Source organism: Mustela putorius, unplaced genomic scaffold (genome assembly GCF_011764305.1).
Source record: "Mustela putorius furo isolate JIRA1106 unplaced genomic scaffold, ASM1176430v1.1 tig00000139_pilon_pilon_pilon, whole genome shotgun sequence".
NCBI lineage: Eukaryota > Metazoa > Chordata > Mammalia > Carnivora > Mustelidae > Mustela > Mustela putorius.
The window spans coordinates 5095860-5110194 of NW_025421293.1; the positions used below are offsets into that span (position 1 = coordinate 5095860).

Below are 14335 nucleotides of genomic sequence, written 5' to 3' on the forward strand. Positions count from 1 at the left end.
CCTGGCCCCTGGAAAATTCTCCGCACACACACACCAGCTGCTGCGCAACTCAGGCCCCTGCAGGCGTGCCTGCCCAGCGCTCAGCGCTCTCCCTAGGTTCCGCTGGGGGACGGCAGAGGCCCCCCCCCGCCCTCAGGCCCCTGCACCCCCCCGGGGCCCCCTCCTCAGCAGGCAGCAGTGGGGCCAGCACAAGGCCACCTCCAGGGGACCAAGGATGCAGGAAACCATGAGAAAAACATTTGATCAGGAACTTAGCTTGGAAAAAATCAAAATACAAATTAGGAAAATCAGTATTTTTATCTCACACAGTTTGTTTTTTTAATCATACTTGCGACTGAACAAGCAAAGGGGTTGGGATGGTTGGTGGTTCATTCTCCCACAGCTTCGCATGCTAGCGCGGGAGGGGCTGCACTTTTCCAGCACACCGAGTGTGCAAAAAGCAGAGGAAGGGTCCCGGGAGGTTCTCAAAGGGACCAGCCTTGCCCATTGTCTTGAGCCACCTCCCCTATGGGAGGGGCGCCCCTCCCCACTGCCTTCCTCTTAAGCTGCTGCTTTTGCAAGATTTGCAGCCCAGGTTGCACCCTGGTGTCTTCGCATTTTGCAGAAGATCCACCAGCAAAGACTTTGAGGCCATGGGCTGGCAGCAGGGCTGGTGGGGCCGGCGAGGGACCGAGGGACGGTGCATCAGTGAGTGACTGCTTTCTGGTACAGCCTCCTAACTGGGCAGTGAATAACCATCTCCCTATACCTAGATGATCGTTCTTCTTTGTCACCGAACTAAGGGGCACACAGGGTGCGCTGCGGCACCCTTCCTCAGAACTCTTCTGCAGTGGGACCAGAGTTTTAGCAGGCAGCTTCTGTCCAAACAGGCAGCGCGGGGGTGTGCGGGGGACCGGGGGTTCCTATTGCACTTGGCCCCGTGCAAACTTAGTCTGGGCCAAGGCCAAGGCAGTGTGCCAACGGACCTGGACCTCGGCTCCTGCAACTTACCCCAACCTCCCGCCGCAGCAGAGCGCACAGTCCACAGTCCCGATTCTATAAATAACCCCAAGGGCACGCCCCAGCCGGGTCCGCCCGGCTGCTCTGCAGGACCTCTGCCCACTCCCTGCAGCATCAACTGAGAGCGCGGAACAGTTAGCCGGGCGGGGCCGGGCTGCCCGAGGCATCCAGACTTCTGGGTCTGTACAGGTGTATACAGGGAGGGGGCGGGGCAGGGCGGAGAAGCCAGGACACCACCTCGGGGAAGCCGCCCGGCCTCAGACCGGCGACGCCAGCTTCCGCTTGGTGCTCTCGCTGCAGCGGTGCAGGATGAGGTCTGCGCTGGGACGCGGGGGCACTGCGGGCTGTGGCTTTGCGCGCTCGCTCTCCTGCTGCTCCCCTGCGGCGGAAAGCGGAAAGCGCGGGGGCCTGATGAGAGGCCCCGCCCCACCCTCCAGGCCCCACCCCTGACCCCGCCTCCCCGGGCAGCCCCACCTCCAGACCGCTCAGGACTCTCACGCCCGCCGTGGCCCCGCCCCACCCTCTAGGCCCCGCCCCAAGAAGGCCCACCCCTCCTCCAGGCCCCGCCCCAAGCAGCCCCGCCCCCCGCCCCAGGGGGCCGGCCGCGCTCACGGTGGGGGCTGGCTGCGCTCCGCGGTCCCGGCCGCCCCGGGCGGCGACGCTGCTGCAGGTAGCGGACACTGTTGCGCCGGTAGGTGTCCTGGCTGAGGCGCTTCCGCGACCGCTGGTGGATGCTGTGCGCGTTGCGGATGGACGACCTGGGTGCAGCGGGACGGGGGCGTTGCAGGCCGGGCCACCCTCGCTGCGCCCGCGTCCCAGCCTGCAGGGACTCGCAGGACCCGCCCTGGGGTCCAACGCCTGGCCCCGGGCTGTGGGGAGCGGGGCGGGGACCCCACACGACGCGGCGGGGCTGGAGGTCCATTTCCCACGCCCCTCGCCCGCCTTCAGCCCGGCCCCTCCCAGGAAGCCCTCTGGACTGCCGCCGCCCTGGGGGGCCAGCCCGAGGCACGGGGGCATCGAGGTCTTCCCCTGCACCCCCACACGCCTGCGTTCCCACCGCCCCCGTGCCGGCCCCACGGTGGGGGAGGGCACGTCCACCCTCGATCCTGCGAGGGCGCTGACTCCCCAGCTGGCTGGAGTGCCCCCCTCCGCCACAAGGCCAATCCAGGGCCTGCACCCACAGAGGGGACGCGGCACTCCCTCCTCACCCCCATCCAGTCCCGGGACCCGCGCTCACCTCCGGGGAGGTGCCCCTCGGCTCTTGATCTGCCGCTGGGCCTGGGCTACGTCCTGCCCAGACTTCTGTAGGTACATGGATGGGAAGTAGCCTGTGATGTCATCTTTCCTGCAACAGAGGCAGCCCTCGAAGCCCCCGCAGTCACAGGGGGAGCAGGGGCTCAGGGGTCCCTCTAAACAACTGGGGTTAAGGCAGCTGGAGGCTGCAGACACCCTGAAGCCTGGCCAACACCAGACCCTGTCCCACCAGGCCTCAGTTTCTTTATCTGTGCCAGACAGGCCCCTCAGCCATGATGTTGGTAGTGCGAGGAAGTTAGCGGGTCCAACTTGACCCCTAGGGACATGTGTTTGCAGTCGAACATCTGCCACCCTGTATTTGTTAGTTTTTTCTTTCAAAGCCACGGCTTCCTGTGTCTAAGAACTTTTGTCTGTCCCCAGGTCACCAAGTTCCCCTATGCTTTCTTCCAAAAGCTTTTTAATTTGGGGTTTTGTGCTTGGTCGTCAAGAGATATCCGCCTGCCTCCGAGCCCCCAGGCCGGGGCCAGGCTGATGGTGGGTGCTGTGGCCACAAGCTCCGAGCCGAGCCGCGGACAGGCCCTAGGACTCCAGGCTCTGAAAGGGTGTCCAAGGACCTGGGGAGGCCCGGTGGGTCTGAGAAGAGCCCCCAGGAGGCATGACCAGACAAGAATCAGTGACAACCAAAGATTTCAAAGCAAAAAGCTTCTCAAGTAAAATAACGAACGCAACAATGAGTCGTGTTGTAGAAAGAACAACAGATGGCGAGGTGACCCCAAGTCACAAAGGACAAGGACACCGAACCCTGACAGCCGGGTTGGGCGGGATAATCACTAATCTGCTACCAAAATGGAAACTGAGTCCAGAGAGAGGCGGTGGCTTACCCGGAGTCCCACTCGCCAGTAAGCATGGAGCCCAAACAGACCAGCCCCTGAGCCAGGGCTGACCCTCGGGGTGGGCACAGCGGGGGGGGGGGGCGGGGGGAGTAGGGACGCCCTCCTACCTGATGACCCACCAACCGTCCAGGAGCTTATGAATGACCTCGATGGTTTCTCCCTCCTGCAGAGACACTTCGTCCTCCATCTCAGCGGTATAAGCTTTGATGGTGACATAGGGCTCACCTGGTTGGCCGCGGGGGCAGAGGCACGGTGTGAGGGTCGGCCCAGCACCTGCCTGCCTCCCCTCCTCTGCTCTCTGGGTCCCGAGGCTTCCTCCAGCAAGAGCCCAGGACCGCCCTCTCCCCTGGTCCTGGCTGGTCTCCCTCTGCAGGCTCCTGCCCCCCACTCGTGGGTCACCTGCAGTTCTGCCCTCTGCCCGCGACAGCCCCCACCATCCGCACATCCACATCAAGGACCAGGCACCTCAATAGGCCGCGTGGCTGGGCAGACAGTGCAGGGGTGGAGCGCCCGTCCACGGGGGACCTGAGCCCCTTGACCCGGCATCCGTGCCTTTACCGGGTTTTCCACAGGTGCCATAAATCCGCATTGGGTTGTGAAATCTCTCCATTTTAAAATACGGGTCATCTAACTTATCTCCACCTCCCCATAGGCCCCATCCAGCTGGGGGCGCTGTGGGTTCTCCCCTTGCTGTCAGCGAGGATGCCCCCGCCTCCAGGCAGTACTCCTTCCTGAACCGCAGCGCTGCTCATCCGCCAGCTTCCCGCTGCACCCGGCCAGAGCCGGACCCACCCCTACTCTACCTCCTGGCTCTCTGTCCTGACCAAGGGCACCACCTCCTACCTGGGCCTCTCGAGCCAGACTCTGGGGTCTCCTCCGTGACCTACTGTCCACCGCACAATCCTAGCCAACCCCAAAGTGGATATGATCGTTTCCGGTTTCTGAAGAGCCCGGAGCCCCTCTGGTCCCCTGCCCCTCACATCCTTACGGCCGTAGAGGGCAGGCCGCACCTTCGTAGTTGGGCTCTGGGTCCTCTGACTCGTCAGGACTGTCCAGGGGTTCCAAATAGGACGCCGGGACCCAACCTCGCTTTGTCTTCGTTTGGCAGAACCACCAGCCTGCGGGAGGGGGGAGGCCAGAAGTCGGGGGGGGGGGCGTGGCACCTCCCTCAGCCCCCAGGGTGGTAAGGACAGCAGGACACACACACACAGACATGCAACACTCAGATTCAGACCAGAGTCTGCTTCCCACCCAGCACGCCCGGAAGCTGGTCTGGCCACTTGGACCTAACCGCCCCCCCACCCGGGATGCACAGATGCCCAAATCCTCCCCCGGGAGGCTGAGGAGGCGCCCTTGGCGTGGGGAGGACAGTCGGGGCCCCCCCAAAGGAGCCACAAGCCCGTCAGTGGGGAAGGTCCCAGCAGGGCGGGGAGACAGACCACTCTCACTCTTCTCCACGACATCCACCACATCCCCCGTGGCCAGAGCCATCTGGGAGCCCGAAGTCTTCTCGAAGTCGGCGATGGCCCGGTACGTCTGCAGGATGATGGGGCCCGTGATGTCTGGACAGAAGGAGAGCGGGGTGAGCAGACAGGGGCGATGGGCTGCCTCCTCCAGGCAGTCCCCTGCACAGGCCACCAGAACCAGGCACGCAGCAATTGGACCCCCCCGCCCCTGCCAACTGGAAAGCGGCCGACACCAGCCGGTCTTGGCAGCCCTGCATTGACGGAGCACCTGCTGTGTTCCTGACGCTAGTCACACACCCGACACACACTCTTTCTCACTCGAGTTAGTGAGCAGCCCCCCAGGGCCCTAATGTGCACGCCGATCGCCCCAGGGTCTTGCTGGAACGCGGGTTCTGATGCCATAGGTCTGCGGCGGGACCTGAGAGTCTGCATTTCTACCCTGCCCCCCGGGGTCTTGCTCCTGCGCTATGTCATGGACTGAAATACGTCTCTTCCTCCCTCCCTAAAATTCACATGTTGAAGCCCTAAGCCCCAGGACCTTGGAATCTGTATCTGGAGTTAGAGCCTTTAAGGAAGAGATAGGGATGGGGCCCGGACCCCGCAGGACTGGTGTCCTACACCCCGATCTCAGACTCCCAGCCTCCAGAACGGTGAGAAAATTCATTTCTGTCGTTGAAGACCTTCCCGCCCTCCTCCCCCACGTCTGTGGCGCTTCACCCCGTGTAGACTAAGACCCTGCTGGGCCCCCAAGCAAACCCTGAATGGCCCATGGACCCCATCCAGGCATCCCACCGACTGGTTGGAATCCTGCTCCCCATTTCGTGGATGCCATGACCTGAGTCCCCAGTTAAATCAAGCCTCCACGTGTCTAGCTGTGAAATGGGGCTAGTAGCACTTTGACCCCCACTTCCTACTGTTACAGAAATGATTACAATGTGTTAATACGTGCGAGACATTTAAAATAGGGCCTGGGGCAGAGTGAGTCCTTAATCAACGTCAGGTTGTATTAGTAACAAGTATCGGCCATACAGATCGGACACCATGAGCCCTGACAGCCGCCTGCACCCCTGGACCTGGTCATTCATTCAGCCACGACATCGTGGGCTGTTGGGAGCCAGGGTCGGGCTGGGCTCTGCAGCCACAGATGGGAGCTCCAAAAGCTTCACTTGATGACCAGCGACCCCCAAAGACCCCCAGCCTTTAGCGCAAGCCACCGAGACACACACACACCCCCGCCACCCCAGCCCATTTCCCTGCAGAGCCTGTGCTCAGGATCCTATATCATATCCCCCCACCCACGCCGTGGGGTGACCTACAGGTGGCCGTCCCCGCCACTCACCCGAAACGCTGTTGTTGTCTTTCGGCACCAGGTAGGTCTCTGGTTTTTTCGTCCTGCAGGAAAGAAGAGTCTGGGTGAGGTGTGCAGCTTCCCACAGCGGAGCAGACGCTCCAGGCGGACCCACAGAAGAACTGCCCAAGCGGAAAAGGCATGTAGGGGCTCTGGGGGCTGCTGCGGAGGGAAGGAAGCCACGGGATGGGCAAGGAGAGGCCCCCCACCCCCGCCTTCTGCAGACCCAAAGGAGGAGGCAACAGCTGAACGCAGGTGAGGCACCCTGGTCCGGGAAAGGCTCTTGTCACCTCGGGGGGGGGGGCAGCTCCCTTCTTCCGGGGCCTCAGGGCAGCGGCCAACGGGCGACGGGCATCTCCGCCACCCAGGCCCATGAGCGCTGCGCTGCCCTGCCCTGGGTCGGGGGGTTTGTTCAGTGGAGCTGTGTGTTCCCCAGGCCTCCCCCGTACTCAGCGAGCCGAGAGGGACCGAGAGAGGGACCTTCCCCAGCAGGACGGCACATGGGACCTCCCCCGGCTTCTCCGGTGCTTTCCACCAACAGTGGCCACCGCCCTCCCCGCGCCCCCTCCCTAGGAGCGCTTCACCCCTTGTAAATGCTCTCTCGACCCCCATTCCTCCCTCTGGCCCTTCCCACCCCCTACTGATGGGGAAACTGCTTTCAGAAGGCAAGCTGAGGCTGCGGACCTAGGATGCTGGACCCCCAGCCCAGAGAGCTCCCCCACCCCGGACCCAGCACCGGGAGGCTCAGCGGGCTCCAGGGGGAGACTCGGCAGGGATGCTGGGGGCGGGGGGCCGGGGGGGGTGTACAGTTTCCAGGTCACACAGGCCAGAGTGGAAACCCTTCCTCCTTCTCTTTTGGGCTGTGTGACTTTGGGCGAGTCGCCTGCCCTCTCTGAACTTGACTTAGCTGTCCTAGCAGAGGTCCCGCACCCCTCCCCAGGCAGAGCTCCCCACCGCCCCTCCCTCGTCCACTTCAGGGCCGGAACGAGGGGCCACTCACTGGCTGTCCGTAGGGAGCTTGAGGTCATCGGGGCGCACCTTGAAGAAGTCGAGGAGTTGGGGACAGCGGGAGATCTTGACCGGCAGGCTCATGAGGGCATTGCAGTACTCGGTGAGGGTGCCCTGGCGGCTCTCGGCGGCCCGCTGCCCGTCGAACCACCGTGGGGCTGGAGGGGCCCAGGAGGGACAGCAGAGGCCCCGTGAGCACACGCCCAGGTCGAGTCCCCGAGGGGGCGGGAGGAGGGGGGTGCGGCTGGGGTGCGGCAGGCCAGGGCGGCCGGGCCAGGGGACCCTGCTCCTCACCTGGCAGGTGGGGGATGATCCTGTTCTGTGGGTTGATGTCCCCCGCCTCGATAGGAAACATTTCCTTTAACAGTTTCTGGACACGAAAGAAGAGGTGAAGGCACCGACTCGGAATCGACTCTCCACCTGGCTCGGGCCGGACGCTCCGGCTGCCGTCCTGGGTCCGCTCTTTCTGGCCTACCTTCCGCTCACGCCACCAGCAGATCCTTCTGGTTCTACTCCTGAGATCTGTCCAGAATCTGACCCTCGTCGCTACCCACACAGCCGCCATCTCGATCTGAGCTTCCACCGAGCCCGGACCTATGCCCCCTTCCGTCTTTGTCTTCAATCCAGCTCCCTCGTCACACTTAAACTGGATCCCGTCTCCCCTCTGCCCAGAGCCCTCCCCGACTCTCAGCTCACTCAGACTGGAAGCCAGAGGCTTCACCTTGGTCTGCAAGGTCCCGCCGCAAACCTGTCCCCGCCCGCCTCACTTACCTCCCCGCCACTACCCACCCTTCCCTGGTTCCCTCTGCTCCAGGCATCTCTGAATATTGCAGGCCCACTGCTGCCCCAGGGCCTTTGCACTTGCTCTTCCCATTCTTCCCCCAGCCCCCACTTGTCCGTAGCGCTTTCTCTTTCTCTTGTCCTTCTTTCTTTGCTCAGATGTCACCCCCTCAGTGAAACCTTCTCCCTGGCGGTTTCCCCTCCTAGCTCAGTGCTCCCATCCCCCACTAAGTCCGGACGACTGTCTAACATACTGTGTGAATTCCTTGCGTTCTGTCTGTTAACCTGACTCCTCCGCTAGGACTGAAGGTCCACAAGGGAGGGCAAGGACTTGTATCTTTTTTATGCCTTTGTCACCTTCAGAGCATCTCCTGCTCACCAAGTAGGACGCGCGGGCACTCTGGGTGCTCGGTAAATAGTTGTTGAACGAACGAACGAGTCCACCAGTCAGTAAAAAGGGGCTAATCCTACACTGGAACAACCCAGAACAGTTTAAAGAGGAGAGACGGCGTCACATACACATCAGTACAGACCGGTCTCAAAAACACGACCTAGTAATAGGAAAAAGGCAGAGAAGGAAACAGCCACGATGCTGACGGCTTCTGGAAAGCCTGCGGAAAACGCACGCTTAACACGACTCTGTCTTGTTCTTGGACTTGTGTGTGTCTGTGTGTGTCTGTGTGTCCATCCAGGGATGGAGCCGGGACAAGGGCAGGGGATATAGGGTGCTTTCCACTTCTTTTGTAATGTTTTATTTTCTTGATCTTAAAAAAGGCTTGTGGGTCGGGGCGCCTGGGTGGCTCACTGGGTTAAAGCCTCTGCCTTCGGCTCGGGTCATGATCCCCGGGTCCTGGGATCGAGCCCCGCATCAGGCTCTCTGCTCAGCGGGGAGCCTGCTTCTCCCTCTGCCTGTCACTCCCCCTGCTTGTGCTCACTCTCTCCCTCTTTCTCCCTCTCTCTCTGCCAAATACATAAATGAAATCTTTTTAAAAAATGCTAAGTTTATGTTCTGTGTATTTTATCCCATTAAAACATACTTTAAGGAAATCTTGCCACTTGGGACGACATGGATGGAACCGGAGGGTATTATGCTAATGAAGCAAAACAAGCCCATCAGAGAAAGTCAATTATCTTAGGATTTCACTCGTCTGTGGAATTTAAGAAACAGGACGGAGGACTCATAGGGGAAGGGAGGGAAAGATAGAACGGAAATCAGGGAGGGGACACACCGTAAGAGACTCTCAACTCTAGGACACACTGAGGGTGGCTGGAGCAGGGCTCGGGGGGCCGGGGCAGCCGACGAGCGACCCTGAGGAGGGCACGGGATGCGACCAGCACGGGGTGTTATTCCCAACGGCTGAACCACCGGCCTCTACCTCTGAAACTAATTATACGGTATATGTCAACTAATTGAGTTTACGTTAAAAAAAATAAACACGAAAACGTGCTCTAAGGGAAATGCTCTAAGTTAAGGAATAATGCCCCTCGCTGTGGGCCGGGGGTGCTCTGCGTTCCTCCCTTCCCGGCCAGCACTGGGGCCACCCTCCCCCTGGAAGGGCAGAGCTGGGACTGGGTGCGACGTCCCCTCCCTGATGTACACATGCGCACGCGCATGCACACGCATGTGCGCGCAGGGCACTCACGTGTAACTCGTAAATCTCCGTGAACTTCCGGTAGACCACCTTCTCAGACAGGTCCTGCCACTTCACCAGGAACATGTACACCTGGGCGGGGGGGGGGGACCCGTTCAGTTTGGGACTTGGGGGCAGGGGTGCGGTGGAGAGCAGGGTGACCCTCGGGTGACCCGGGTGACTGAGAGGGCACCGACTTCAGGGACCCCAGAGCTCCTGCTCTCCAGCTTTAGGACCCGGGGCGAGATGTTCAGCTCCTCCCAAATGAACTCAAATTCCTCATCTGTAAGTTGGAGACACAGGGGCTCCTGGGGTTAGCGGGAAAGTTATGGGCGGTGAGACAGAAGAGCCTGGGCTCAGACCGTTCGAGAACTCGGGGAGAGACTGTATGGTCCCGTTTTTGGTTTTGTTTTTTAAAGATTTTATTTATTTATTTGACAGACGGAGATCACAAGCAGGCAGAGAGGCAGGCGGGGGGCGGGGGAAGCAGGCTCCCCGCTGAGCAGAGAGCCCGATGCGGGGCTCGATCCCAGGACCCCGGGATCATGACCCGAGCCGAAGGCAGAGGCTCAACCCACTGAGCCACCCAGGCGCCCCATGTATGGTCCCAGAAGAGACAATCTACCCAGACAGAAGGTAGATGAGTGGTTGTGGGGGCTGGGCTGGGAATGGAGGTTCCTAACGGGGCTGGGGTTTCTTTGGGGTGTGACGAAAATCTAATATTGACTCTGTGAGGGGCACCTGGGTGGCACAATCGGTGAAGCTTCCGACTCTTGGGTGGGGCTCAGGTCGTGATCTCGGGGTTGTGCGATCGAACCCCACGTTGGGCTCCCTGCTCAGCTCCAAGCCTGCTTGGGATTCTCTCTCCCTGTTCCTCTGCCCCTCCTGCTCATGCTCTCTATCAAATAAATACACCAAATTAATAAATATATTTAAGGGGCACCTGGGTGGCTCAGTGGGTTAAAGCCTCTGCCTTCAGCTCAGGTCATGATCCCAGGGTCCTGGGTTCGAGCCCCGCATCGGGCTCTCTGCTCAGAAGGGAGTCTGCTTCCTCCCCCTCTCTCTCTGCCTGTCTCTGCCTACTTGTGATCTCTGCCAAAAGAATAAATAAAATCTTTAAAAATATATATATTTTAAATATATATATATGTATATATATATATATATAAATTGAATAATGGCACAACTTTGTGACTATTAAAAACCACTGAGTTGTACAAGTTATCTAGGTGAATTTTAGCTCAATGAAGACATTATTAGAAAAAAAGGAAAGGAAACTTGGTGAGGAGAAACCAAAATAGAACTGGGAGAGTTCTACTGAGCCACAAAAAGGAACAAATCACTGACAGGTGCACCTACACGGTAGGTCTCGGAAGCATCCCGCTAAGTGAAAGGGACACAAAAGACCACCCACGTGGCAGGTAGGGTTCCCCTTCCACGACATTCTGGAACAAGCGCCACGCACGCAAGGCGGACAGCGATCAGAACGGTGGTAGCGTCCGGGGGCTGGTGGAGGAGTAGGTGGGGAGTGAGAGAAACCGGGGGCTGATGGCGACAATCTCTACCTTGACCAGGGTCTGGGTTACGGTGGGACATCCTGCAAAAGTATCCCTACGATGGGTGGATTTCATTTTACATAAATTTTACATCAAGAGAGAAAAAAATAACAAAAACAAACAAAAAGCAGACTCGGAGGGGCCTGGCTGGCGGAGTGAGTGAAGGATGCCTCTCCTGATCTCAGGGTCATGAGTTGGAGCCCCGTGTTGGGTGTAGAGATGACGTAGAGAAATAAAAGTTAAACAAGGAGTGACGCAGATGAAGGGCGTCTGGAGAGTGGGGACGAGGACTGAAATGCAGCAGGTGGTCCTGGGCTGGATCCCAGACCCTGGCACACTCTTACTACAGGAGAAGCAGGGGAACGGGTGGAAGCCGAGTGAAGTCGGGGGGTCGGGGGGGACCGTGTTTCATCCACACCAACTTGCTGATGTTGACACATCTGCACGGCGGTGACGGAAGAGGATGCTTCTGATTTGAAGAAACACACAGTCGAGGGGCGCCCGGCTGGCGGGTGCAGTTGGGCAAGCATGGACTCTCGGTGTCCGCTCAGGTCATGATCTTGGGGTGGTGAGGCTGAACCCCGTGTTCAACGGGGAGTCGGCTTGAGTTCTCTCTCCCTCAAATAAATCGATTTTTTAAAAAGTATGCCTTTACTTAGGTTTACTCCGGAATGATTGGTGGAGAGAAAGGGGTGGGGGGGAAGAGAGGGAGCACAGGTGTGGGAGGTGGGGGGACACTGGAGCTATCTGCACTTCAGGGGCAAACTCTCTGCAAGTTTGAAGTTATTTCGGGGCGCCTGGGTGGCTCAGTGGGTTGAGTGTCTGCCTTTGGCTCAGGTCAGGATCCCCCTGGGATCGAGCCCCGCATCAGGCTCTCTGCTCAGCGGGGAGCCTGCTTCTCCTTCTCCCACTCCCCCTGCGTGTGTTCCCTCTCTCACTGTGTCTCTCTGTCAAATAAATAGATAAAATCTTTAAAAAATATATTTCAAAATTTAAAGTGAAGAAAGAGAAGAAAGGTCTTAGGCAGGATACGACAGGTGCCCTACAAAGCCAAGTTCCTCCCTGGCCTTCCTCCGGGCTTGGGGTCCCCGGGTGGGGTGGGGTGGGGTGGGGTGGACATGTCTGGGCAGATGCATCCCCGTCTCCCAGGACCGCGGATGAGGGGAGGGGACACTTCGGGCCCTTTGGTGGTGTCACCTCCTGGAGGGGATCCCACGGCAGTGTAACTGAGCCCAGGGCCAGCGGAGGGAGACAGAGGGCTGCCGGCAGGCGTCCCTCCCCGAGGACCGCTCCCTGACACCGCGGATGGTCAGGGAGGGCTGCCCGGAGGAGCGCGCCCCGCAGTGGCGCGCTGCGCTGCCCGGACGCGAACCGGGAGCCTTCGGGGCCTCCCGGCTGGGGCGCGGCGGCACGGAGTGAGGTCGGCTGGCGGGGGCGGGGGCGGGGGCGCAAGGCCGCGCGTCCTCGAGGGCCCCGGGGTGCCGGGCGCGCGCGTTTCAGGGGCGCACAAGCAGGCGCACAACGACGGGCCGGGGCCCCGGGAGCGCGCGGGGACAGCGCCGTGTGGCACCTGCGCTTCCGCGACGCCCCCCCCCGCCCCCCGCCAGGCCCCCGGACCCCCCGCAGGGCCCCCCGCAGGGCCCCCCGCAGGGCGCCGCGGGCTACTCACGTAGTGCTGGCTGGGGACGAAGCGCTTCTCGAAGCCCAGAAGGGCGATGTGGCGGATGAAGGTGTCCCCCATGGCTGGGCTGCGGGGCCTCCCCTCGGCGGGGCGCTCCCCGGCTGGGCCTTAAATGCGGGAGAAAGAGGAAGTCGCTCTGGCCTCGCCAGGGCTGGGGGCGGGAGGGGGCGGGAGGGGGCGGGAGGGGGCAGGGAGGGCGCCGCTTCTTCTTTCGGTTTCTGGGATTCCTCGGACGCCGACGGCGCGGACGTGGGCGGCCTCAGACGGCCCGGTGGGTGCGAGCGCTTGCGGGGCGCTCCCCGCCGTCTGCGCGCCCCGAGCCCCGCGGCCTGGGGACGCCCATCCCTCCCTTGCGGGCCGCCTGGACCTGGTCCCTAACTCCCTCCCTCCTGGCCTTCAGGTTTCTGCTCAGATGCCACCTCCTCCGAGAAGCCTTTCTGGGTAACTTCGTGCAAAGGAGCAAAACTTCATGCTTCCCCCGCCCCGTCCCCCCACCTTTCCTGTTTCGATTCAGAGCACTTACTACACTGACACACTGCCGGTTTCCATCTTTTTTTAACAACGTGTCTCCTTACCAGAACATGAGCCCCATGAGGGCAAGGGCTTGGCCTGTTGCGACAGGGCTCTGGCCCCAAGCCCTAGCCTGGCACCTGGCTTGCAGAGGGTCCTCCAGTCCCCGCCATGGGAGCGTGTGTGAGCCAGTGAACGTCAAGTGCATAGTCAAGTGCATATCTGCAGGGGTGCGTGACTGAGAGCCAGGAGCGGAGAGGACAGGCTTTGGGTAAGAACTGCGTTCAAATCCTGAGCAAGTGGACCCTCGGTCCTGACTCAGTTTCCTCCTGAGTGAGATGGGACCACAGGCTCTACTGAGAGGGGATGTCGGGCCGGAGGCTCAGAGGTTACAGAGCGGGTCCGAGGTCACAGGGCAGGTGGCCTCCAACCCAGGCTGCAGGCTCTGGTTGGCGGGGCCAGTTGGTGGCCCAGATGCACAGATTCCAAGACCCAGAGGCCATGGCAAAGGCCACCAGCACTCTGAGAGCCACGAGTCCCCCTGGACTCCTGCGGGTGAGGTGGCCAAAGCATGCCGATGTGTGACCGTTACCATGACCGGTAACGTGGGTGGTTGTTCCTGGTTCTAAGGGCAGGGGGCACGTCCGCTATGTTGAGAGATTTGCTTGGCCCATCGCTTGTGGTCACTGGGAGGTCACCAGTCCTGGGTGTGGCCAGCCTTGCAAGGCCCTTCTCTGGTCATCTCCGTGACGCATCTAGAATCTTCCTGCAGGGAGCCTGGCTGGCTCAGTTAAGCATCTGCCTTTAGATCAGGTCAGGATCCCAGGCTCCTGGGATCGAGTCCCGCTCCCTGCTCAGCGGGGCATCAGCTTCTCCCTCGGTCCCTCCCCCCACTGGTGCTCTCTCTCAAATAATAAAATCCTCAAAAAATAAAATAAAATCTTCCCACGCAGGAGGATACAGTGCTCAGCATCACACAACATAGGGAAACTTCTAGAAACAAGGTGGAGGGACAGAAGGCAGACAAGAGAGCACACCTTCGGCAGGACGCCATGTAGACCAAGCTGAGAAACCCCCATCGCCCGTCTACACTGTGGGCAGGCAGGGTGACCTCCGGGGTGGGGACAGCGGTGACCGGAAGGGAGCAGGTGGGTGGCAGCTGGGGTGTCCTGTCCTCTTGAGGCTGCCACTTCTGCAAGTGGGCTCTTG

The 14335-nt window shown here is 60.6% G+C and overlaps 1 protein-coding gene across 2 annotated transcripts; it reads right to left on the bottom strand.

Moving 5' to 3' along the window:
• Positions 1-278: 278 nt before the first annotated feature.
• Positions 279-12738, bottom strand: NCF1 (neutrophil cytosolic factor 1). Of its 2 annotated transcripts, none has more exons than XM_045074932.1 (11): positions 12605-12738; positions 9392-9472; positions 7263-7338; positions 6961-7126; positions 5952-6004; positions 4595-4708; positions 4157-4264; positions 3254-3371; positions 2237-2344; positions 1612-1757; positions 279-1378 (listed from the first exon to the last, which is right to left on the bottom strand). In XM_045074932.1, exons 1-11 carry the CDS (start codon positions 12674-12676, stop codon positions 1257-1259), a joined length of 1164 nt encoding a protein of 387 aa, XP_044930867.1. In that variant the 5' UTR covers positions 12677-12738; the 3' UTR covers positions 279-1256. The 2 variants fall into 2 exon arrangements, with proteins under 2 accessions (XP_044930867.1, XP_044930866.1); XM_045074931.1 differs by having other exon boundaries at positions 4586-4708; positions 12605-12737.
• Positions 12739-14335: the final 1597 nt, after the last annotated feature.

What these genes read in the sequence shown, in the direction of transcription:
- NCF1 (XM_045074931.1), bottom strand. Translation starts at nt 12,676, where the DNA reads ATGGGGGACACCTTCATCCGCCACATCGCCCTTCTGGGCTTCGAGAAG. An exon ending in CCCAGAGCCCAACTACGAAG is followed by an intron (nt 3,372 to 4,156) that starts GTGCGGCCTGCC and finishes GCGGCCAACCAG; the next exon opens with GTGAGCCCTATGTCACCATC. An exon ending in CGAGGGGCACCTCCCCGGAG is followed by an intron (nt 1,758 to 2,236) that starts GTGAGCGCGGGT and finishes CGCTGCACCCAG; the next exon opens with GTCGTCCATCCGCAACGCGC.